Source organism: Phycodurus eques, chromosome 3 (assembly GCF_024500275.1).
Source record: "Phycodurus eques isolate BA_2022a chromosome 3, UOR_Pequ_1.1, whole genome shotgun sequence".
In the NCBI taxonomy this organism is placed as follows: Eukaryota; Metazoa; Chordata; class Actinopteri; order Syngnathiformes; family Syngnathidae; genus Phycodurus; species Phycodurus eques.
Window position 1 is genome coordinate 28,782,044 of NC_084527.1, and position 26,785 is coordinate 28,808,828.

The 26,785-nt window shown below is 40.0% G+C and overlaps 1 protein-coding gene across 3 annotated transcripts in view; it reads left to right on the top strand.

The window, feature by feature from the left end:
* The window catches only part of galnt9 (polypeptide N-acetylgalactosaminyltransferase 9), a 113,476-nt gene extending 87,568 nt beyond the window's left edge, over positions 1-25,908 (top strand). For 2 of the 3 annotated variants that reach the window (XM_061673009.1, XM_061673011.1), the window contains 5 exons: positions 12,740-12,925; positions 14,214-14,351; positions 16,786-16,881; positions 21,206-21,373; positions 25,203-25,908. In XM_061673009.1, the coding sequence (XP_061528993.1) occupies positions 12,740-12,925; positions 14,214-14,351; positions 16,786-16,881; positions 21,206-21,373; positions 25,203-25,349 (735 nt within the window). In that variant the 3' untranslated portion in view covers positions 25,350-25,908. The remainder of the gene's footprint in view (positions 1-12,739; positions 12,926-14,213; positions 14,352-16,785; positions 16,882-21,205; positions 21,374-25,202) is intronic. The other variant, XM_061673010.1, reaches the window with a different exon arrangement.
* The last annotated feature ends 877 nt before the right edge of the window (positions 25,909-26,785 follow it).

Here is a 26,785-nt window from a genome sequence, read left to right on the forward strand (position 1 = left end):
AAACTGTCCTGCTACTGTTTTCGACTTGACAGTATTGTTAATGTAATTGCTGATTTCATTGAATTACAGTATATTACTGTATTTCCTTTCTTTACAGTAAAATACTGGCTGCCGGGCTGCCAGAATTTTCCTGTTATTTTACAGTTCAGTGTTAATTTGTCATGATCTGTTTTTGTTGACTTTGTTTTGATTAGATTAGACAGGAGGTCGGCTTATTCTGTCATGTTGCGTGGTGTTGGAAGAAAAATGGTGGTGGAGCCAGCGCAGGGGGAATTAGGCAGGCAAGGCACAGTACATATCAAAAAAGGATTTGAAAAAGGCACAAGCGCAAATACGCCTGATTGAATTAAAAAACAAAAAAACACACAAATTAGCCTCAAGTCGATACCCGAAGCTACCACAGGACCATGGAATGGCGTCGAGGAATAAGAGCAGCGACACTAAATAAAGCTTCATCGCCACATTATTATGTCCAATAATATGCGGACATCGTTCTGCTGGGGGACTTCAATGCTCACGTGGGCAATGACAGTGAGACCTGGAAGGGCGTGATTGTGAGGAACGGCCCCCCGGATCAGAACCCGAGCGGTGTTCTGTTATTGGACTTCTGTGCTCATCACGGATTGTCCATAACGAACACCATCTTCAAGCATAAGGGTGTCCACACGTGCACTTGGCACCCGGACACCCTAGGTCGCAGTTCAATGATCGACTTTGTGGTTGTGCCATCGGACTTGCAGCCGCATGTCTTGGACACTCGGGTGAAGAAAGGGGCGGAGCTGTCAACTGATCACCACCTGGTGGTGAGTTGGCTCCGATGGTGGGGGAAGATGCCGGTCCAACGTGGCAGGCCCTGTCTGCTGGGAACATTTGGCAGAATCCCCTGTCAGAAGGAGTTTCAACTCCCACCTCCGACAGAACTTTGCTCATGTTCTGGGGGAGGCGGGGGACATTGAGTCCGAGTGGACCATGTTCCGCGGCTCCATTGCTGAGGCGACCGACAGGAGCTGTGGCCGTAAGGTGGTCGTTGCCTATCGTGGCGGCAATCCCCGAACCCGTTGGTGGAGACCAACGGTGAGGGATGCCGTCAAGCTGAAGAAGGAGTCCTATCGGGCCTGGTTGAAATGCCTCTGCAACATCGCGTGGACATTGGGGACAGTGCCTCTGGATTGGCAGACTGGGGTGGCGGTCCCCCTTTTTAAGAAGGTGGACCGGAGGGTGTGTTCCAACTACAGGGGGATCACACTCCTCAGCCTCCCTGGTAAGGTCTATTCAGGGAATGCTGGAGAGGAGGGTCCATCGGGAAGTCGAATCTCAGATTCAGGAGGAGCAGTGTGGTTTTCGTCCTGGCTGTGGAACAGTGGACCAGCTCTACACCATCGGCAGGGTCGTCGAGGGTGCATGGGAGTTCGCCCAACCAGTCTACATGTGTTTTGTGGACTTGGAGAAGGCATTCGACCGTGTTCCTCGGGGTGTCCTGTGGGGGATGCTTTGGGACTATGGGGTACCGAACCCCCTGATACGGGCTGTTCGGTCCCTGTACGATGCAGATGACGTGGTTCTGTTGGCTTCATAAAGCCGTGATCTCCAACACTCACTGGAGCAGTTCGTAGCCGAGTGTGAAGCGGCTGGGATGAGAATCAGCACCTCCAAATCTGAGACCATGGTCCTCAGTCGGAAAAGGGTGGCGTGCCCTCTCCAGGTTGGGGATGAAATCCTGCTCTAAGTATCTTGGGGTCTTGTTCACGAGTGAGGGAAGAATGGAATGGGAGATCGACAGGCGGATCGGTGCAGTGTATGCAGTGATGCGGACTTTGTATCGGTCCGTTGTGGTACGGACCAATACGATCCTTTCACCACATACATATAATCATTAATATACAAAATAATAATTAAAGGTAAATCAAATCATAATATAAGTATTAATCATACACACGTGCACGCACGAACTGCTGCCCTAAGCGGACTCTCCCACCAAGAAGCCAATATTTCATAGTATGCATGAGCATAAAAATAATATACATAGTGTACACAACATAAGGCACAATATTTTAAATAATTTTCTAACTGTTTTATTATTTTAATTATTATTGCAATGCCTTGATTTAATTGAGGTTAGTACACAGTCATAGCCATGAATGCATTTGCACAAATAATTCCATAAAGGGGCTTAAATAATACAGAATAAAGACGTGAATAATGAAATAATCACTAAAACTTAGAATATGGTATCATGAATGTACGGGGCTTGTATAGATTCTGACAGGGTTACCACACCTTGGCTCATGGTGACCTAATACCTAAACAGGCTTAATGTCGGACCCTGGTATTTCATGAAAAACGGTAAGCTCGCCAGAAATTTATTCCATAATGCATTGTTTTAAGTGTATAACACCGTTTTAATGTAAACTACTATGTTACTGTCAGAATTTGACTCTTTTTTTTTTTAACAGCAATTTGTTACAGTGTGTGCTTTATATTTCTCATTTATTTCAATGACATTCACAAGTCTCGGGAAAAAAAACCTGCTCCATGATCTCAGAATTCAACGAATCAAACCTCTTTTACATTTGTGCAATTCATTCACAGGTTACGTGTGGTGGGCCTGTCAGAGGTCTTGATGGGAGAATATGCGTAGATGAAAAGTAAACAAGCGTAAAAAGGGAATTAGGCACGAATTGGGAGAATTTAGCTCTCTGGTGAACTCTGGTTGACCTAAGGCAACGCCTACACTTTTGGGCAAGCCTGAGCCCTCTGTTTGTTGCTGTAGGGAAGATTTCTTATGCATGTCTGTCAGATGTGTATGTCTGGTGCATTAACTTTTTATGACCTCAGCCCACCCTTTCATCATTTAAATCTGTGCTTCAAACTCTTGAAAGGCTGCCTTTTGTCTGCCCTCGTTTCATCTTGGAACACGATTTGGAAGTACCACCCTGACAGTTGCAGAAAACCAGTGGGTTTGAGCGGTGGAATCTATAAAATAATCAATGCTTGAGAGTTTATAATTTTTTCAGCCAACACTGTCTAGTTTTCTGTTGATTTATAGGCTGATGTCCATTATATGACTGAATATTACATTTCACACTCGGGTCCCAATGAATAAGAAATATTTTGGGCATTTTGTTTTTATAGTAATAAAGTAAAAAAAAAAAAAAAACTGAACACTGTACGCCCACAACTTTTGTGATCTGTAAATGCTGCTGTAAATAAATAAAAGTTAGATATCCACAAAACGTATGTGTCACGTAAGGTCAAATGTGCTGCACTCCTGTTTTCTGTTCTATGGATAGAGCTAACTGAAGGTGCTGATGGAAATCTGTGTACAGCTGTTAATGGCATTTATGCTTTTTATAGCTTGTGCGTTCCGCAGCCCCAAGGACCTGATGACTCAAATGGCCTAGATGCTATCAACCAACCGCATGCACAGTGACAATTAAATTAAATTAGCAATTACATTACACTACATAAAAATCTCATGTGTGAGGCGTTTAGTTTTAATGACACAGTTTACGATTTTATGACGGGTCAAAGCTGAATGGACTTCAGAGATGCAGTCCAAACGACAACCTGTGTTTGGGATGTCAAAAGAGCCAGGGAAATACACTATATTGCCAAAAGCACTATCGAACAATACAAACTAAAACAGCAGACATTCCAACAGCTTCTTCCTTTTTGCCGTTAAATTGCTAGAGGCTATGTAACTGCGTGGGAAACCTTACATTGTTCAGGCTTTCAGAGAGATGAAAATAAAACAATTAAAAGACACTATATTGCCAAAAGTATTAGCTCACCTGCCTTGACTCACATATGATCTTAAGTCACATCCCCTTCTTAATCAATAGAGTTTAATATGACATTGGTCTACCTTTTACAGCTATAACATCTTTAACGCTTCTGAAAATGCTTTCCACAATGTTCAGGAGTGTGTGTAGGGCATTTTTAACCATTCTTCCAGAAGTGCATTTCTGAGGTCTGCACTCTAATTCATTCCAAAGGTGTTCTGTCAGGTTGGTGTCAGGACTCTGTGCAAGCCAGTCAAGTTTATTCTCACTAAACTCTCTCATCCAGGTCTTTATGGACCGTGCTTTGTGCATTGGTGCACAGTCATGTTGGAACAGGAAGGGGCCATCCCCAAACTGTTCCCACAAAGTTGGAAACAATAAATTGTCAAAAAGCTCCTGTTATGCTGAATCCTTCAGTTCCTTTCATAAGGAGGCAATATTTTGGACAAATTCATGCTCCCAACTTCGTGTGAACAGTTCTTCCCTGTCTAACATGTCTGTGCACCAGTGCACAAAGCAAGGTCCATAAAGAAATGAATGAGAGAGTTTGGCATGGATGAACTTGACTGGCCTGCACAGAGGCCTGACCTCAACCCGACAACACCATTGGAATGATTTAGAGTGGAGACTGAGAGCCAGGCCTTCTCGTTAAACATCAGTGTGTGACCTCTCAAATTTGCTTCTGGAAGAATGGTAAAACATTCCCATAAACACACTCAGAAACCTTCCCAGATGGGTTGAAGCTGTTATAGCTGCAAAGGGTGGATCGATGTCATATTGAACCCTATGGAATTAGGAATGGGATGTCACTTAAGTTCATATGTGAGTCAAGGCAGGTGAGCTAACACTTTTGGCAATATAGTGTCTTTTAATTGTTTTATTTTCATCCTGTCTGAAATCCTGAACAATGTAAGGTTTCCCACGCAGTTACTTAGCCTCTAGCAATTTAATGGCAAAAAGGAAGAAGCTGTTGGAATGTCTGCTGGTTTTAGTTTGTATTGTTCAACAGTGCCTACCTGAGGGAGTTGGAAGAGGTGGTGACCAGGATGTCGAGGGTCCAGGAGGATTTTGCATGCTCTTGTCTTAGTTCTGGCAGCATGCAAGATTTTTACGGCACTCCTAATTGTCTGTATCTATTGCCATACTAGTGCGGCTACCACTACCGGAGACAAATTCCTTGTGTGTTTTTGACATACTTGGCGATGAAGAGGATTCTGATTCTGACATCTCCCCCATAGAGGACAAAAGGAATGTTGTGGACTCACAATTTATTACTGTTTCAACTTCCTATGGAATTTTAACAATTCATCAATGTAGGACTGTGGTTGTTGTGGGCTACATTAACAAAATGGCATGCTCAGACTCTAATCACATTGGCTCTAATTTATGAAAAGAATGGTAGCGGGCCAATGGCTACAAATATCAATTATATTTTGATACCAACATTGATACTGGTATTGATCGATACCTGCTTATTGAGTTTGATACTTTAGTTTTTCTCTTGTACTGTTGCAGTTTCATCACATATTGGCAATTATTTTTTTGTTTTTCAAAGCCTTAGTGGTCCTTAAGAATAGCGGCTCGTCAATAGCGGGTGCTAGGGCACCGGCCAACCACACATGGTTGTCACTTTATTACTTTCCATCCATCCATGCATTTTCTGAGCCACTTCTCCTCACTAGGGTCGTGGGCCGCTGGAGCCTATCCCAGCTATCTTCGGGCGGGAGGCGGGGTACACCCTGAACCGGTCGCCAGCCAATCGCAGGGCACATACAAACAAACCACCATCCGCACTCACATTCAGACCTACGGGCAATTTAGAGTCTTCAATCAAACTATCACGCATTTTTTGGGGATGTGGGAGGAAACCAGAGTGCCCGGAGAAAACCCACCTAGGCAAAAGAAATACGACCCAGTTTATGAACTTTAGAATTACCTAGCACTCCATGAGTTATTATAATAAATCGTGGAATAAGTACAGAAGACTGTGCCCGGAGAAAACCCACCCAGGCACGGGGAGAACATGCAAACTCCACACAGGCGGGATAGCGATTTGAACCCCAGTACCCAGGACTGTGAGGCAGCCGTGCTAACCGGCTGTCCACGGTGCCGGCCCTTTAGTGTCATGTTTCAATAATTATTCCATCCATCCAATTATTCCATCCATCCATCCATTTTCTGAGCCGCTTCTCACTAGGGTCGTGGTCTCAATAATTATTTATTAATTAATTCCAAAGTTAAAGTCGAAAATTTAGCAGTAGAAAACCTGCATGGAAAAAAAGAAGAGAAAAAAAGAGATTACAACCCATCTTATGAACTTTAGAATGACTTAGCACTCCATGAGTTATTAAAATAAATAGTGGAATAAATACAGAAGACTATACCCAGAGAAAACTCACACAGGGATGGGGAGAACATGCAAACTCCACACAGGTGGGGGCGGAGATTGAACCCAGTCCCAAGAACTGTGAGGCAGATGTGCTAACCAGTTGGTCACCATACCTGAATGAATGTGGGAGAGGCAGTTTAGTAGATCTGTGCTCCACAATGCAGCAAGTAGTCAAGCTCAGATCCTCATCGTTCAAAGTTGATAGAGTAAATATAAAATAGCGTATTGTTCGATATACAGTAGTATTCACCGAACCTAGATCACTGTATCGAATGGTTCGATACAGATACATGTATTGTTGCACCCCAACTATGTACAGTGTATACATTTCTACTGTCTGTGCTCTGTCTCAAAGCTCGCAGCACTTCCTCGTTCAGTTTTGGCATGTTGACTTCTCAGTGGAATCCTCATTCCTCTCACGATTGCTATTTGTTTATTTCAAGTTTGACATCTAATTGTACCTCTGCAATTTAACAAGGTAAGTTTTCTAGCAGTGGTTGCTAGCTAGCTATGCTGGCTTTGTGACGAGCGTGAATGTGTGTTTTGATCTTTCTCCATCACTCTTGTTCTTGGTCAAGGCAGAAATGTTTTTAAATATGTCTAAAATATTAGTAATGTCTTTATCTTGTGGTGTCTTTCTGGGTGTGACTGTTTAGTATGAAAATAATGACAAATTACAGCTAGGGTGCAACAGTATGTGAGTGGAGCCCACTAGGTACGCCTGAAGAATCGCCGATTCATATTCAAAATAATCACGATGTTATGTTAAAATACACAATGAATGTTTAAACTGATCACTGTTCTTGTTGTTTTTTTGTTGCCAATATTCACTCATTTTAAATTTGATGCCTGCAACATGTTCCAAAAATGCTGGGGCGGGCAACAAAGTAGGGTTAGCCCTAACCACTAAAGTATAGGGATGCTCAAAAAACATGTTTGGAACATTCCACAGGTGAACAGGTTAATTGGAAACAGGTGAGTGTTATGAATGAGAATAAAAGAAGCAACCCCAAAAGGATCAGATGTCCAAAAGCAAGGATGGGGCGAGGTTCACCACTTTGTCAACAACTGTGTGAGCAAATAGTCCAACAGTTTAAGAACAACGTTTCTCAACATTGTAAGGAATTTAGGGATTTCATCATCTACGGTCCATAATATCATCAAAAGATTCAGACAATCTGGAGAAATCTCTGCACTTAAGCGGCAAGGCCGAAAACCAACATTGAATGCCTGTGACCATTGATCCCTTAGGCAGCACTGCATTAAAAACCGGCCTCATTGTTCGAAGGATATCACCACATGGGCTCAGGAACACTTCAGAAAACCATTGTCAGTTAATATAGTTTGTCACTCCATCTACAAATGAAAGTTAAAACGCTACCATGCAAAGCTAAACCATATATCAACAACACCCAGAAACACTGCCGGCTTCTCTGGGTCCAAGCTCATTTGAGATGGACTGACGCAAAGTGGAAAACTGTGCTGTTGTCTGACGAGTCCACATGTCAAATTGTTTCTGGGAATCATGGATGTTGTGTCCTCTGGACCAAAGAGGAAATGGACAATCCGGATTGTTTTTTAGGGCAAAATTCAAAAGCCAGCATCTTTGATGGTATGGTTGTGTATTAGTTACCCGTGGCATGGCAAAAAAAAAAAAAAAAAAAAAAAAAAACATTAAATATCATGTCTTTGTAGTGTATTCAATTGAATACAGGTTGAAAAAGATTTGCAAATCATTTTATTCTGTTTTATTTATTTTTTACACAACATCCGAACTTCATTTGAATTGGGGTTTACATCATAATTGTCTGAGAATGACTTTATGAGCAGTCTTAATATGTGCCACCAATAGTTAGAGCCAGCAATCTGCTGCGAGCCAGTCGTTTTTCTCCCCGCAGTCTCTTGTGTATCAAAAAAGGTCATGTCAAAATCAATAACTGTCTTACCATGTTTAACATGTTGACTTTAAGGGAATAGATTATTACTATAAGAATTATTGTAATTATTAAGTATAGTATCTTGTCCCATTTAGACATTTGAGGTGCTGTCGTGATTTAACATCAGTATCGTAACTATAAAGGATGTATTTTTACAGTGTGTTCTCTAATGCCGAACATCTGTCTTTATACTCACCATACACGTCTTGTTATATGATGTGCACAAACAGAAAAACAAATAGAACAATGCTTGTGTAGCATTTTAGTAACCACAATAGATTTAAAAAATGTTTTATATGTAAACAAAATATCTAAAACGTGCATGGCCAAGATAATGTGTTGAGTATATCATGAACTAGACATCAAACTTACATTTTACCTCCTTTCGAATATGAGTACTTTTGAACTGATTCCAAATATAAGGTCGATTCCAAATACTGTAGAAGAAGAGTTAATTCCATTCCAGCTTTGGCTACAAGCAAATAATATAGCAGGGCACTGAGTTAACACAATTATTGTAGTGTTATGAAATGCCATGCAGTGTTTGGTTCATTTAATAGCCCTTCGGATAAAATTATATGCTGCTTTGACTTTCAAGGTTTTATTGTCGCTCCTCACAAGAACCAGAAGCAAACCATTGCACATTGCATGGTGAAACATTTTGTTGACTCTTTGGCATAAACTTAACCCTTTGGCCGAAACAATCACTTGTGGTATTCCACAGTATAAAATGTCAAAGCAAATCTCAGTTTGACTCGAGTTAGAACTGAGCATGCTCTCCCTGGGTTTGCGTGGATTTTCTCTCTGGGCACTCGGGTTTCTGCCCAAATCCCAGAAACATACATGTTAGGTTAATTGAAGACTCCAAATTGTCCATAGCTGTGAATTTGAGAGTGAAAGGTTGTTTGTCTACATGTGCCCTGCAGTTGTCTGGCAGCCAGTCCAGACTGTACCCCGCTGGGCTAGGCTCCCACTTACCCATGACCCTAATGCGATGCTGGAGAAAATGGATGGTTGGATAATAATTTATTGCACACGCTTCTCAGGTCTTCTTGATGTGATTAGTTTGCGCACCAATACTCATGTGTAAAAAAAAAAAAAAAATTGTAAAATGAAACACCTCTTTGTTTTGATCATCCATCCATCCATTTTCTGAGCCACTTCTCCTCACTAGGGTCACGGGCGTGCTGGAGCCTATCCCAGCTATCATGGGGCAGGAGGCGGGGTACACCCTGAACTGGTTGCCAGGCAATCGCAGGGCACATACAAACAAACAACCATTCGCACTCACATTGACCCCTACGGGCAATTTAGAGTCTCCAATTAATGCATGTTTTTGTGCCCGGAGAAAACCCACGCAGGCACGGGGAGAACATGCAAACTCCACACAGGCGGGGCCGGGGATTGAACCCAGGTCCTCAGAACTGTGAGGCTGATGCTATAACCAGTCGCCCACTGTGCCGCCCTTGTTTTGATCACATACACAAATCATTTTAAATATACTGGTATTACCACAATCCAACTGCTTCATAAAAACTAATTTGTAGCAAAAGAAAAATCAGTTTCGCAAGGCTAGTTAGGTATTAAGTTTGTGACTTTCTGGAAATGGACAATGAATTTCAATTATTCACAGCTGCACAAGCACAGTTACTTAACAGGAACACTCGCACGCACATATTTTTTTAATAATGAAACCTAAGTACAGAAAAGATTATTAACATTGTACACATCTTAGCATATCACAAAAAGGGACATGTTCATTGTGCAACATAATTGGTTCTGCTCATACTCTTGTTGGCGGTGAAGTTTTGTAACGAAAAATTTATTTGTTATTGATTGCAACTGTTTGTAAAGTTGATTAAATCCATTAAAAAGCAAAGATTTTCTTTGAGCCATGGTCAATATTGATCATGAGCAGTGACGATAAGGGGCCGACCAGTCGATCAAGATTTTAAGCTTAAGTCAAAAAGAATTTCTGGATAACACACAAACAAATTAGTTAAACTCTGTTTTTGCATTTAATTAAATACAAGTCTATATATAGCATTACAGAAATGCTAATTGTTATAATCGTGTTTGATATTGGTTCATTTTCAGGAAGGCAACACATCTGGCTATGTTGCTAGAATTTACAGTATACCAGTGATCGGTGTTATTGCTATATCCTTGGCTTGGTTAAAAATGTGCAGATTATCTATTAATAGTGCGTAGAGCTAAAACAATCACCATAGTAAAATCTAACCCTAGTACCATATATTTTGCCCTTAGAGGAGTAATAACAGTGTTCTACAGGGTGGTTGGTCTATCGCGAATTGATCGAGAGTATTGCTCACAATGAAATGACAAAATGTATAATTGGTATAAACCTTTAACTCAAATGAATGGCATGAAATAAACCATGTTACCTTAGAAGCGTACCCAGTTGTGTCTTGTTTGAGCCGTTCATATTCATAATTTGGTTCTCTTGTCCAGACCAGAGCAAAAAACAATACATGGAGCATTTCATATCACACATTTGGTCTTACTTTTGTGATAAGATCTTGGGGTTGGATGATAGGGACATGCATAAAAATCACACCACAGTTTATTTACAAAACTGTCTCGCTTGACCACAACATTAAAATCATTTTCTATACCGCTTATCCTGTTCAGGGTCTCGGGAGCTGGACCCTATCCAAGCCCAGACTTTGGGCAAAAGGCAGACTACACCCTGGATGGGTCGTCAATCACAGGGCCCATTGAGACAGAGAACCATTCAAACTTACATTCACACCATCACGGAGAGGGAACTGCGGCTGCACGGAAGTCAGGCCACTTATACCAATACACGATCAGTGACGACTATCCAACTTCAGTATCATACAGTATTTCAACTCATGACTAAAAAGAGCTACAGACTCTGAATAACGCATGAGGGATGAACACACACTAAAGCTGCCATGATCGCATTTGTGACACATTTAAGCTAAGATGGTCAACTGAGCACAGGCTGCGCGCTCAACTGTGCAACTTAGCAATGAGTCTTGCAGCAATATTCATATAGTCTGCCATGCAGGGGGTCTCATTTTGGGTTCAGTGAGAAGTTAATGGCTCATAGCATCTGGTGCGCATTGTGGTGATCATTATATAGCGACTGTGGGTGGCGGTGCAGTTTGTATGGGGGAAAGTCTAAAACGTATGCTGCCACATTCTGATACTGCTGTGTGACTATCTGAATGAGAACAGCTCAGACACTCTCCCACAGGATGCCAGATTTCCATCCTGTTTATGAATAGAGGATTTACTTCTTCACTTTTGCAATTTTTATCTTGTGCTGCACTCCTAGGAAAAGATTATTTTATATCTTATTTTATATCTATCGCCAGCCTCGGTATTCTCACCTTGAGTGTGTTGACCTGAGTGTTACAACATCCTTCATTTTCCTACCATCAGTATTCTCTGTGATGGATACTTTCCAAGATGACATATCACTGCCAGGATTTATGTACTTTATCAGCTCCTGTGCAAAGCAGACGATATTCTGATATTAGTGAATTCTCGTTCGGAAGAGATTGGGAATTTTATGTCATTTTAAGTAAGCCCTGAGAGTAATTGTTGACTCGGTTCTGCACAAATTAATAATTTTAGCATTCATTGAATGGAAGAAGATGTACATTTTGCTTAATTTGTCCAAAGTTGAGCAGGACGGTGGACGACTGGTTAGAGCGTCTGTCTCACAGCTCTGAGGACTGGGGTTCAATCCCCGGCCCCGCCTGTGTGGAGTTGGCATGTTCTCCCCGTGCATGCGTGGGTTTTCTCCGGGCACTCTGGTTTCCTCCCACATCCCAAAAACATGCGTGGTAGGTTGATTGAAGACTCTACATTGCCCGTAGGTGTGAATGTGAGTGCAAATGGTTGTTTGTTTATGTGTGCCGTTTGGCTGGCAACCAGTTCAGGGTGTACCCCGCCTCCTGCGCGAAGATAGCTGGGATAGGCTCCAGCACTCCCGCGACCCTAGTGAGGAGAAGTGGCTCAGAAAATGGATGGATTGATGGATGGATGTCCAAAGTTGATGGAATACGTTTGTTTTCATCACGCTAAAATGACAGATCATTGTTAATTAAGCTTAGTTGGGTGTGCAAGGATAACAGGATGGGCAACATTCCATGTGGAAAAACATTTGTGGGCATTCAGAACTGACCAGTTGGACCTCAACACAGACATCTCAATATGACATTAAGATTCCCCTCTGCAGGGGTTTGCCAGGGATTTGGGGCCCCGTGAAATAAACATTTGGCTCTTCCATATCAATGCCGCAAACTGAAGATACAGTACTATTTTCTTTTGCCCCTGTCAGTCATGAGCCCTTAGAATTGTCATCGCTAAAGCATAACATTAGGTCCAAAAGTACTGTATGAACTCATTTTTACCTTAGACTTGTGATAGTTGATTCATTGTGCATTAATTGGTGACTAACATTTTACAACCTATGTACTGTCATTGAAATTCTTCTTAATGTGGGTGATTTTTCACCAAAATAATTTAAAGGAAACAAATTACTTATAAGTTATAAATGACGTGATTATAACTGTCCTCACTGTAAAGCTTCCTTTATGTAATGCATTTCTGCTACGTAAATTGTTACTCTCTAGGTGTGGCAATGTGGTGGCAGTATGGAAGTCCTGCCGTGCGCAAGAGTGGCTCACATCGAGCGCACCAAAAAGCCCTACAACAATGACATTGATTACTATGCCAAGCGCAATGCCCTGCGAGCCGCCGAGGTGTGGATGGACGAATACAAATCTCACGTCTACATGGCCTGGAACATTCCCGTAAATGTAAGCATTGCTCTCTCCATGTCTTCGCTTCATTTGCACCTTGTTACCTTTTCCTATACTTGCACATCCAGACATGCGGAGCTGATCCCTGCAGGCAAGGTAATACAATTGCAAAGTTCCATATTCATTGAACTTGACCTTCACATGGCGGCGGAATGAAGGCAGCGCTAAGACTCTCTCTCCAAACAGACAAATGAGAGGAGCTTCATGTGTAATCAGTCTATTTTCATACACATCAGTTAGCTTAATTGCTTTCAATAGCCTTTTGAGATTGGCTGTTGAAAAACACACTGCTACTATCATTAATTAAGAGGTTCATATTAAATCCTTAATTGGTACCATTCAGCCGTACACAATGGGATGATAGTCAGTGAAGGACAACAGCAAAGACCTCTGAGCACCAGCCAAAACAGCTGTTCAGAACAGACTAATACTTAATGATAAAGCAAGATACAGAAGGCAGGCACAATATGTAATGGCACCACCTCCCTTCTGTGGCGACATTACAAACACAGTGGAATGAAACGTTATTACTCATTGTTCCATTGTGTACACTACCGACACATAATACAATGATTATCCCATTTCCCTTCTTCTTCACAAAACATCCATACACGCAATATTACATTCTGGCTATCGACTAGGTTACCCGCTGCGAGCACGACTACACTGGTGTAGGAGGGCTTTATGAATCAACAACTGTGGTTTGCCTCAAATCCAAATACCAACAGCATTTCGCTGAAATGGAATACATTTGTTATTGTCGCTGTATGGCTACAAAAAAGCTGTACTCTGTAATCGTAGTAGCTACAAATAGAATATCGTGTCATACTGTATGGTAGGTTATTACTCAACATAGATATTTGTCCCCTGATTTTAACAACAAAACTAAGGCAGACAACGTAGAGCCACGACGGCTGCAGACTTACTGTGCAAAACTAGAGCATGTACATTTTTTTATTTATTTTGCACACTACGCAGAGAGGCACACCACATGCATACTGTACAGGCATGCAAGGAGAGATGTCAGAGGTATGGGTCACGCAAACCATGACCCTGAGCTGAGTTTTGGGGTGGATTCGATGCCTTGCTGAAGTGCACTTCGACAGTAGTCAGGATGCAGTCAAGCAGCTCTCCAACGACTTGCAAACTCGTAGCTGGAATCAATTTTGTCCACAGCAGGACTTCAGCAGGAATGTATCCCTGTAGCTTTAGATCTTTGTGTTTGCCAAATAAAGTTCTCACTGGTCAAGACAATTCACCCTTGTTTAATAACATCTGTTAACAGAACCCAGGGGTTGATTTTGGCGATGTTTCTGAGCGCTTGGCTTTAAGGAAAAGACTGCATTGTCAAAGTTTTCGCTGGTACCTTGAACATGTCTACCCTGAGATGCGGATCTACAACAACACCATCACATATGGCGAGGTGAGAAAGATACTTAAAGACAGTCGAACAAACAAAAGAACTGTTTCATCATCTGGAATTCTAACCGCAGTGTGCTTTCAACAGACAGGAAGACCTTAAACTTTAGGGAAATGAGTTGGTAAAAACTATGTGTGGCGTGCTCATTACTGAAAAACATTTGTCTGCAGCAAACCTCTACAGAGATAATTAATATCCCTGTCTTTGAAAAGTGTTTAAACACACTCTGATGAGTACAGATAAGTATCTGCCATCACAGTTCTGGGCTTTCCCTTCTAATTAAAACTTATATACAAAAGACACTGACAATACATGGTACCTAGCAGAATGATATGTTATTCCTCACAATGAATTTTAATCAAACGCTAATTAGTGTTATATTCCAGTTGTATTATTGTATCCAATTGTATGTAATGTATGTATATGTGTCCTGGTTTCGGTTGCACTCTGAGTAGATTGGAGGAACTAAGCAAGATAGTGACTGTTTCAAAAGTTTAATCCTCTCATCTATTTGGAGGAAAGTAAACCTACAGTACATAATTTTACATCCATTAATAAGAACAGAGGCGGCACAGTGGTGGACAGGGGCTGTGGTGAAAGCTAAAAAAGGATGTCAAAATGAGTCAGAGGCTTGATGCAGTTGTTATATATCCATCCAGACATTCACCTTCATATATTAAGTCAAGGCGGCACGGTAGAAGACTAGTTAGCACATCTGCCTCACAGTTCTGATGACCGGGGTCCAAATCCCAGCCTCGCCAGTGTGGCGTTTGCATGTTCGCCCCGAGCCTGAGTGGGTTTTCTCCAGATAATCTGGTTTCCTCCCACATTCCAAAAACATGCATGTTATGTCATGTTAATTGAAGACTCTAAATTGTCCGTATGTGTGACTGTGAGTGTGAATAGGTTTTGTTTATATGTGCCCTGCGATTGGCTGACGACCAGTTCAGGGTGTACCCCGCCTCTCGCCCAAAGATAGCTGGGATAGGCTCCAGCACGCCCGCGATCCCAGTGAGGAGAAGCCGTACAGAAAATGGATGGATGGATATTCAGTCTTATCTGTTCCATTACTTCTGCTCACCTAAAAATATGGTGTTAGTTTAAAAACAATGCTATCTTATCATTTCTAGATCTACCTGGAACTAAAAGTTGAACTATTGATCACTTGTCACATATTTATCTGTTTTCAAAAACAAAAAACTTAAAAAATAGTAAAGCAGATTATTATGTCAAATTAGAATCATTTACTTGTATTCCTGGACAGAAAAAAATATTTGTAGTGTTTAAATGGTATGCTTCATTAATTTCTGGCTTTTCAGGGAAGCCAGAGAAGCCCAGTGAGTGAGCACAGTTTTGAATAAAAATAGGAAATACTACTCACTGAGAAGTTCACATTAAAGAACTTTATGATGCAATTTAGGTTTTCTCAGTTTTGTGAGAGGCGGTCTAATAAGATTTAATTATATATTCACTCTTTTAAAGCTAATCTTTAAAATTAATTAACATAATTTACCGTGTATAATGCACATTTTTTACCCCCCAAAATGGTCTAAAGTCAATAGTGCGCATTATACATAGGTATAGGAGAAAATGAAAAAGACTCACATTTTATCAATGTATGGCGCCATCTAGAGGTTATGAAAAAGCTGTACACTTTCATTCCACTATGCCAGCGCCCCCTAGAGGTTATGAAAAAGTTGTACACTTTCATTCTTGTATGCCACCTTGAGGTTAGGAAAAAGGTGGAGACGACACTTTCATTCCAATATGACAGGGGTACATATGACTACATATATCTACAATTGTGCTCATAAGTTTACATACCCAGGGAGAATTTGTGAAATATATATATGTATATATATGTATATGTATATATATATATATAATATATATATACTATATTTTTTTAATACGACTGATGACTGAACTAAAACAATCATTAATGTTTTTATGGTTATGTTTTGTTTAATGAGAATGCTTTTCTGAAATGCTTGACTGTTTAATTTGAAAACCATTCAAATTAAATTAAATGTGTTTCGCCTGGTCCTTCATGCTTTCTTGAAAGAATTGTACACATCTTACAAATCCTCCCTAGGTAATCAAACATATGAGCACGACTGTGTGTTTTCTCATTTACTAAATAAAAGTAGGGCTGTGAATTTCAAAATAAGAGCAAGTAAATAAAAATAAAGTATTGTGTGTTCAAATAAGGTGTTTAACTTCAGAATAATTATTTTTAAAAAAACAAACAAAATACAGATAATACTTCATGTTTTGATCATATGGGTAGAAGCAAAATCATGTATTGTAAAAATGCATTGTACATATGTAGAAGGGTTTTCCAGAATTTGTAGGTAACATTTGGGGGTGCGCATTATACATGGGTGTGCATTATACACGTGAAATTGCGGTAACCATTTTAGCTCGTGTCTTTCAGGTGAGGAACAGCAAAGCAAGTGGCTACTGTCTGGACCAGGGCTCTGAAGATGATGACAAAGCAATCCTCTATCCATGCCATGGCATGTCCTCACAGGTCAGCTCCACATCTAAGAATGGTGTATTTATTTGCAGTGTTTTGTTAATGATATTGTAACAGTTGCATTGGTCAACATTCCAGATATATGCATTTGTTTATTCCTAATTGTTCTGGATTTTGGGAACAAATCAATGTTGAATCAACAGCGACTGTTCAATGAATAGAAGTAGTACTTAGCTGTTTAACAATCCTTGTATTTGTACTTGTATTTTTCAATGTGGGACATAGAGTAGAGTAGATGGGTGTACCAAAACACAGGTAACGGAGAGTCACAGAAATAAGGGATTACAGTTACTAACAGAAGCTCGTTGTGGTAACAATGTAAATGACAACATGTTTGGTAATATATTTGTTTGTGATAACATTTTAACCTTGATGGAGCTGTTACCTTTTAGAAAGGGCGGGAAGGGAAGTTTGCATATTCTCCCCGTGCCTGCGTGGGTTTTCTCTGGGTACTCCAGTTTCCTCCCACGTTCCAAAAATGCATGCATGGTAGGTTAATTGGAAACTTTAATCAGAATCAGAATCATCTTTATTTGCCAAGTATGTCCAAAAAACACACAAGGAATTTGTCTCCGGTAGTATAGTATGTATAGTATAGTACAGTATAGTATGGCCAATTAAATTGGCCATAGGTGTGAATGTGAGTGTGAATTATTGTTTGTCTATACTGTATGTGCCCTGCAATTGGCTGGCGACTAGTTGAGGGTGCCAGCGCGCTCGCTGCCCTTGTGGGGATAAGCGGTACAGAAAATGGATGATAGATGTTTTGATTTACGTTTTGCACATTGATTTTTTTTTTTCATTTTAATGGTCATTAAATCTGTTCCTGTTTACACAAATAATAACCAGTTTTGTTTTGCAATTTGTTCCTTGTGTTTTGCATTATTTTAAAACAAAAGGTGATTTTTGGCTCATTGTTATACCTCCAGTAACAACATGCTGATGTGTTGCAATTTATTTGCTTTCCAGAAAAAGGATTTTAAAATCAACATTTTAAAATAATTTTCTTCGCCCTGCTTTGCCATGGCCTTCTCTACATAATCTTTAGTTTCTGTAAAATTATTGAAGCATTTCTGAGAGCCACTGTTTATTAACTGAAGTAAAATGTTGAATTTAAATTCCAAAATCTGTCATGTATTTTTAAATAAACAATCCATTTACTGATCTGTTGTGTGGAAACACATTCATCCCAGCAGAATTGCAATGGATTAAAATTCCCCAAATGCACCAATTGTGTAATGTATTTCTGTTGTGCAGAATTACTTTAAAATGGTAAATGAATTGCATATGCCCACAGTGTTGGAGCATTGGTTAGAATCTCATTCAACAGTCAGACTCAACATTGACACATCATGTCATAAACTGGTGCCTGAGGCTGGCATGCAGTGGTAGTGCAGAATATTCCATTGATATTCCAGCTCCATCACTGCCACATACTGAATGTGCAAACCTCTGCCCTGACTCACTCTAAAACGATGGCGTAAGTGCTGCATTGAAAATGCCATATTTTGTGGAAATTCAAACGTTACGTGTTAATTGATATTGTTTGAATATTTTCACAAACATTTACAGTGGGCCCCAGCAAACCTCCTGCAATTTCTTTTTCAATTTAAAATTTTGGGGATTTTTATTTAATTATTTTTTTCTGGTGGGGGTGGGGATTAACCACAGAAATGCTTATTGGTGGTTTATCCCCACTAATTCAATACTTTTTTGAGTTAAAAAAACAGATTTGTTTTTGTTTCAAATGTAGATATTATGGCTGTCAATTATCCATGGATATTCGTTATTCACAGTCCAGTCCAGTTCCTATCCACCGGGGGTCCACTGTACACTGAAATTACTTTTTCAATTCAACACCAAAGCCTACTAAGATCCCAGATGATACTTCCATGTAGTATATTAATCATGTATATGCTGTAGCCCTGTGCAGAAACATGCATGATCAAGTGCAACAAAAACATTTCCATGAACATGCAGCCCATTTGTAAAATGTTGGTATCCCTTGAGTGCTTGATGTGTTTCTCTCTTTGGTGCAGGGAAACTTAAGCCAAACCATTGCAAACCTTGTAACTGTTATTCATGTATTAATCCCATCCCCTGGGGAAATAAACAAATAGAGTAGGATACCTTGTCTTAGTGTCATTAGATTACGATGATGAGCAGTGTGGGACAACTCAATTTTGTGGAGCAGTGTTCTTTTTGTATTTTTTTTATTGTATTTCTCTTAGATTTACTGCTTTTACTTGTGAAACACTATTTTGTCCTACATACATTTCCATTATCCCTTTGAAGCATCTTTTTTTTCTTTTTCTTTAGTGCCTCTCCTATTTGAAACCTTTGTCATAAGTGGGAGGCACAAATATTCATTTTCGTAAACATATTCATAATAGTTTGGTGCATCAGGACACCATCAATGTACAATTCTGGAGATTATAATGTATCAACACTGCATTTTACAACAACAGCGTTGTGGTGTTAATGAGCTAATTAAGAAACGGATTAGGTTGACCCCCCAAACAGCTTGAAACCTTTCATGATCTCAGAAAGGCAATGGAGCATCGCGCAGTGCAGAGACACAGGTTAATTGGCTCGCATTAATTATTTGTTATTGTCCCATTTTGAATGCATTAGTGTATAAAAGGCTGTCAGACTGAGATGTAAAGAGGTATTAAGGGAATTATATGGGTTTATTTATACACCCAGTCATGGCAGTAACAATTTACCATTCTATTTGGAATTTGTATAGAAGCAAGCCATCTGTAATACAGACCTTGAGGCTACCACCCACAGACAAATTGACACAGGTTCACAGCATTACGTGTCCCACGTCATGATTCAAGATTAGTGACTCATCATCATCGTCGTGAATAGCCCATAACCAATGAACCTGGAGTGACATTAAAGTTGTACTTCACTGATGCCCAAGATGTTCTGTTTGGCCCTTCAGGGAAGAACATTTGATTGGATTAAATACCAGTAAATATCTCATCGTTACATGCTGCAACACCTACACAGGCCATTCAGCACAGCATCTTTCTCCTCGGAGACGCCAAATATCAGCCCCACAGCTGCATTAACTTATGCTTTAACATTTGCGAGAGAGGTGTCTGCCTTCGTATTGTTGGCATATTATTTTTCATGAGGGATCACTCTTCTAAATAATAAAACACAATCTTTACTGTATCCATGCATAATAGAGATGCAACATTATCACTCATCCTTTCTTAGGATGGATTAAACACTGAGAGATAATGTTTTTCCAGTGATTTGGCCAACAAAGTGTTGGTTGTAGATCATACAGTACACAATCCGATATAGGCACGACCTGCTTCCGCATTGGCAAAAGGGGTCTAAGCATTTCCTCCCGGTTCGGGTGAATGTCGGAGGGGGTCGTGACAAAGGAACCGTAGGGACTTTCAATGTCTAAAATGGATTTTGTTTAACACAAGATGTCACCACAAAGCCAACAAAGATTACAATATTCAATGTTTAAACTTCATTCATGTTTACATATATCATGGTACATGTATTTAAGGTTTCTCTGAAGACATCAGCCGTAAGAATTTTTTTTTTGGGCAAGTTCGGCTTTAAACAAGCATTCGATCACACTGAACTCATGCTTGTTAGGGTAGCATACACAGGAAATCGGCTAATCTGTTTTCCGTGTTTGGTCACGTGACGTTCCTCATATAGCGTATAGTAGAGCAACTTGGCAGTGTTCCAGATTGTTTCCTCATTAGTTGATTTTGTCCAAAGTGGCATTCAAGTGAGGACCAACAACCCTCAGTGTTTCAAGGTCAGAGAGCACTGCTATGACTTTATAGATTCCTCAGTGGTATGTCCCTTCTTCAGCATTTTCATTAGGTCAACACATGAACAACAATGGGGACTGCTTGACATTCTGATGAAATCCTTCATCCTTAAGGATTCTAGTACAGGTATATAAGCATGTATTAGGAGATCACTAGTGAACAGTGTTGGTCAATGAATAGGGCAGGAACATGCTTTCCACGAAGCTGCAAACCTCGTTCATTAGCATGTTAATCTAAATGTAGAAATTATTTATATTCTTGCTTCTTCACTATATCATAATTGCATATATCATGATCACCAATGGACCAGAAACGAAGTAAATGGATGTCTTATGATGTGAAGTTTTACTTTCCTGCTCTTTTCTATGCCTCTGTCACTGTGTCATTTAAACCCTCTTTTTTATCCGAAGTTTCTCGATACTCACATTTGTGTTTTGCAGCAGTAACTGGTGTAACCATCCTAGAATGTAGCAATAAACACACTTCTTATCTGTTTTTTTCAGCTTGCCCGCTACACTACTGATGGAGTTTTACAGCTTGGACCCCTGGGGTCGACCACCTTCCTGCCTGACACAAAATGCCTTGTTGATGACGGCAGAGGACGTATTGCCAGTTTGAAAAAATGTGAAGCTGTTGCCAGGATCTCCCAGCGGCTTTGGGATTTCACACAGGTAAAAGAAGCAATGTCGTGTGATCAGTTGATGTACTGTATTGCAGGTGGCATCTGGAAAATAATAAAGATAAGTTGGAGGAGACCGCATCAAAAGTAGTTTTTTTTTTTTTTTTTAATCAGTTAAAAACATAAAATTAAAAGCTATTGGTTGTGTTTCCAATTATTGTCCTGATCACAAACACACAGTGATTTATTGACTGGTCTTCTGTCCAGAGTGTACGTTGATCAGAATGTACAGTACCTCGCCCATTTCAGCTGAGCTCGGTCCAGCTCTTCTCTTAGTTGTGAACAGAATAAACTCTACATAAAAATGACAAATTAAACTACAATTCTACATTAAATTATGTTAACACTTGTGGCACAATATTTTGGACCAAAACACTTTGTCCATTTTGAACCATGCTATTTCCTGTTTCTGTGTATCACTAAAAAAAAAAAAAAAAGCTGGCTAATAAAAACATACAGTGGTACCTTGATAAAACGGACCCTGATATAACAGATATCAGATAAAACAGACCGTTGGGACTGAACAATGCGTCCAAAAATAGTTTCCATTTGTCACTTAAATTGCCGTTGACAAAGTCTTATTTCCAGAATTGGCCGCTGTTGTTTACTGGCGAAGTGGCAGAATGCAGGAAGACAATGGAACTGATGTCTTTCCGGGTCACAGATATAAAATATGACTAGATCTAATTCCAAAAGACATGCCTCCCATGCCTACGTGGCAGCCATGTTGAATGCGGGGCATTGACGTGGTGGCCATGTCGTGATGGTTAAATCTATTGTCTATTCTGCATAGACTCGCAGAACAGTTGTATCAATGTGACAGAGCTTCAGACTGTGTTGTCCCTTTCTAATTTGGTTTACTCTGTTAGCAGTGCTGACAGCCTGACACATGGTATGAATAAACTGGCTCCAATGTCCTGTTATGCAGAAAGTTATGGATCCAAACTAGGGCTGGGCATCGTTTGAATTTGAGCGATTCCGGTGACGATTCTGGTTCCTTATTTCGATTCCGGTTTAAAACAATTCTCGATTCTGATTCTTTTAGGAGGCTGGGTCAAAAATGTTGCATGGTTTAAATAAAGGGTGTCCAAATTATGGACATCCATTTTCTTAGCAGCCCGCAGCATCGACTAAAATAAACATTTGTCTCAGGGTTCTTTATAACCAATATCAATATCAAACCTATGAACTAAAAGACATTGTGTTTGGAGCTAATCCAATTGACTTAATATTTATTAATTAATGTTTCAACTAAAACTTAAATATAGCATTGTTAAAATCGTTACTTGGGACTGTTTTTTTTTTATCCACGTCTAATGGTTTATATGTGCAAGTTTTAACTTGACTTCCTGTTTTTAGCTTGTAGTCTTTTCTTTTGAAGGGTACGCACCGGGAGTCAGCATTATGGCACGTAAAATAACTTCACATGATTTTATTTTATTCATTCAGTCATTCATTCATCTTCCGTTCTGCTTATCCACATGAGGGTCGCGGGCGTGCTGGAGCCTATTCAAGCTATCTTTGGGCGAAAGGCGGGGTACACCCGAACTGGACGCCAGCCAATCGCAGGGCACATATAAACAACCAACCATTCATACTCACATTCACACCTAAGGGCAATTTAGAATCTTCAATCAACCTACCATGCATGTTTTTGGGACGTGGGAGGAAACCGGAGTACCTGGAGAAAACCCACCCAGGCACGGGGAGACCATGCAAACTCTACACAGGCGGGCCGGGATTTGAACCCCGGTCCTCAGAACTGTGAGGCGGATGTGCTAACCAGTCGCTCACCGTGCCGCCGATTTTATTTTTGTTTAAATTAATGGATGAAACCAAATGCTATAAACCGATGCCTTTCCTTACCCACTGATGAGGCACAAGGTTAGTGTTTGTGATACTGTGAGATGTTTATGTGAATTTTGTCCCAATTCATTGTAATGTAAAGTTGCTACGGTGAAGTTTTAACTCCGTTAAGCTTTTTTTCCTGTCATCGGCTCTTACGTCGGTTTGAAGACTAAAATAAACGCTAAAACTCATCAATGCAAAAGTGCAAGCAACCGTTTATCTTGTTAGCTGTCTCATTGTTGGCATAGACGTATTTTATTGTTTCACTCACCCAACTGCCTGAAAGTTGACGTAGGCTGAGGCACGTCAGACGCTACACATTGTGAAAGCTTGTTTTGCACAATATAATATTGTTCCAAGTCTTGCACTTACGCGACTGGTCATTAATTTTAACAAAGTAAAGACACACTTTTGTTCGCCGCTGCCGCCGTTGGGCACAAGCACGTCATTGTGTGCATTCTTCTTGTTGGTTTTCGCCACTTCTTCTTCCGGGCTGGAGGACTAGGCATCGAAACTGGGAACTGAAATTTTGACATTTGAACCAAATCCGGGAGAACCGGAACGTTAGTCCCGGTTCCAATCGGTTCTCGATTCTCGATGCCCATCCCTAATCCAAATAATGATAATTATCACCATAAGAGGAAAATCCCGTTGTTATGATCATATGCATCATGTCTGGACAGAATTGAGAGATATTCCAGCAAACAGGTTAATAATGCTATTAATCTCAACCTGAGTTCTGGCCTGACCTCCCCTGAACTAAAAAACTGGGATCATTCAGGTTCAGAATAGCTGATCTGAATTAGTTCAATCAAGTCAAAATACACCCATGTTGAGCTAAGCTCGTTCACAGCCACAACCAAAAGACATCATCAATCAAACATCAATATGTCGATTGACCATGGCAACCGATATAAATTTGGAATTTGAGGTGATAATGAAGGTGTCTACGTCCATCCATCCATTTTCTTTACCGCTTATCCTCACAAGGGTCGTGGGCTGCTGGAGCCTATCCCAGCTATCTTCGTGCGGGAGGCAGGGTACAACCTGACCCGTTCGCCAGCCAATCGCAGGGTACATAGAAACAAACAACCATTCGCACTCACATTCACACCTACGGGCAATTTAGAGTCTTCAATCAACCTACCACGCATGTTTTTGGAATGTGGGAGGAAACCGGAGTGCCCGGAGAAAACCCACCCAGGCATGGGGAGACCATGCAAACTCCACACAGGCGGGGCCGGGGATTGAACCCCGGTCCTCAGAACCGTGAGGCAGACGCTCTAACCAGTCGGTCCGCGTGCCGCTAATTGATTTATTGTAAATAAAATAAAACAATATTTTGAAGGAACCCAATATTATTTCATTCATTATTCATTATTTTCATTCATTCATTATTCATTTTTAACTACGGTATTTCTTTTGACCTCATCTACAAATGGCCATGCCCATCTGTCCAATCTGTCCATTTTAAAAATTCAATGTAGCCCTCGTCCACATAACGTTTGGCCCCACCCCCATGCAGTCTAATTGGATGTCTTAACTTCAGAATAATAATTTTAAAAAAAAAACTAACAAAATAGAGATAATATAGTATGTTTTGGGGCAAGAAAAATCTTACATTGTATAAATGCATTATACAGTAGGTAGAAGGGTTTTCAGAATTTTGAGGTCAACTTTCGGGGTACGTATTATACATGGGTGCGTATTATACACGAGAAATTCCGGTAACCTGCTTGCTGCAATACCCCCAGATTTAGTAAATGGGTATTAACAATCCAATTTAAAGGTAATTGTGTACATTGCTGACCCATCACTGTTTACTTCTCAATGCCTACGGAAAATACCAAATGAGAAACACATACTTTCTTTTTGCACAATGATCATCTCAGTAAGACAAACAGATAATTAGTTTTAATTGTATGTTTTTTAGTATGCCAGATATCTTATTTGAGTTTTCCACCCCCCTACAGAACGGTCCAATCATCAGCAGGGACACAGGTCGTTGCTTGGAAGTGGAAATGTCAAAAGATGCCAACTTTGGCCTTCGTCTCGTGGTGCAGAGATGCTCAGGTCAGAAGTGGATCATACGAAACTGGATTAAGCATCCCAGACACTAAAGCCATGGGAAACCCTCTGAGACATTTTAGATCATTTTTCACAGTTGGAAATTGGAAGGTGGGGTATGACACCAGTACACTGTTGGGCTTCTTTCAGGCCACAGAGCTTTCCAACTCCTAGACGTCTCTGTGACTTTGTGGTTTAAAAAACAACAACAACAAAAACAACACATTTCTGACCTGGATAGAGAGGTGTACAATAACAGACGAGTGCAACTTAAAATGATTTTCTTTCTATTGTAAATCTATCTGTTTCATCTTTGTAGATGAATATGAGCGTGTGCAAGTGTGTACTATTTTGATGAGAATCTGAGCAATTCAAATAATATCAGAGTTGTAAATTGTAATTTACCACATTAAATGATTATTGTGAGGTTCTGAAAATTGCCTCTGATGTATTGCGCTAACCTGGTTACTATATAACAGGCTTTAAAGGAGCTGTTTATTATCTCATCAGGGGCCACGGTATTTCATCTGCAGTGACACAAACTAGAATACCTAGTTTTGTTTTAACAGTATTGCTCACTGTGAGACAGAGCAATCATGTGCCTTTTTTTTTTTTTTTTTTTACATCATTATTTACTTCATCTGACCAGGGAATGTCAGTCCCCAAAGCGCATGTACAAACTATTTGAAAGTTAATTTCTAAAACAATGTATAAAAATATATATATAGTAACATACTGTAAGAGTGAAGCTTTTAAATTGATCAGATATTAAAAGAATTTTTGATCCTATGTCTCTTGTTCACTTCACACAAACTGGGTTACTTTGTATTATACCTTTTTGGATGTGTGTTTAATATATTATCCAGAATTTGTCAAGGAAATTTTAATTTAAAAACATTATTTAATTACACTTTTCTAATTTTGCACTCTAGATGGGACAAAACTTGGATCCCTAATTCTTAATTTCATTAGGATGTGACAAAAGTAAGAATACATTTTAAAACATTAAGAAAATTAACCAATGAAATCAATTGCCTTTAAAATTGTGGATCAATAGAACAATAATAATTAAAAAAAACTTTATGAAACAGGCCTTAACAAAAATGATGGTACCTCAACTCAATATTTTGTTGCACAACCTCTTGAGGCAGTCACTCATGGCTGAAAGTACTTTGGCATGTGGCGCATGATTTTTTTTAATTTTTTTTTTAAACAAGCTTCGCCCTACGTATGTGTGTGTGTGCTTAAAAAATTAAAAAAAAGCTTGGGTGACAATGCGAGCGATTGCGGCAGATGAAGGTGTATGTGCACTGTAAAAATGTCTACCATACGGTTTGTAGTTTTATGGTTATTTTATACTTCCCTGTCACCGCTACTGAGGGGGAGTTAGTTCACTTCAGTTTTTCCTTTGATATACAATATATATATATGTCAATGATGAAAACTGGTCAGAACTAAAAGATTACATTACAGCAAAGCTTAATAACTA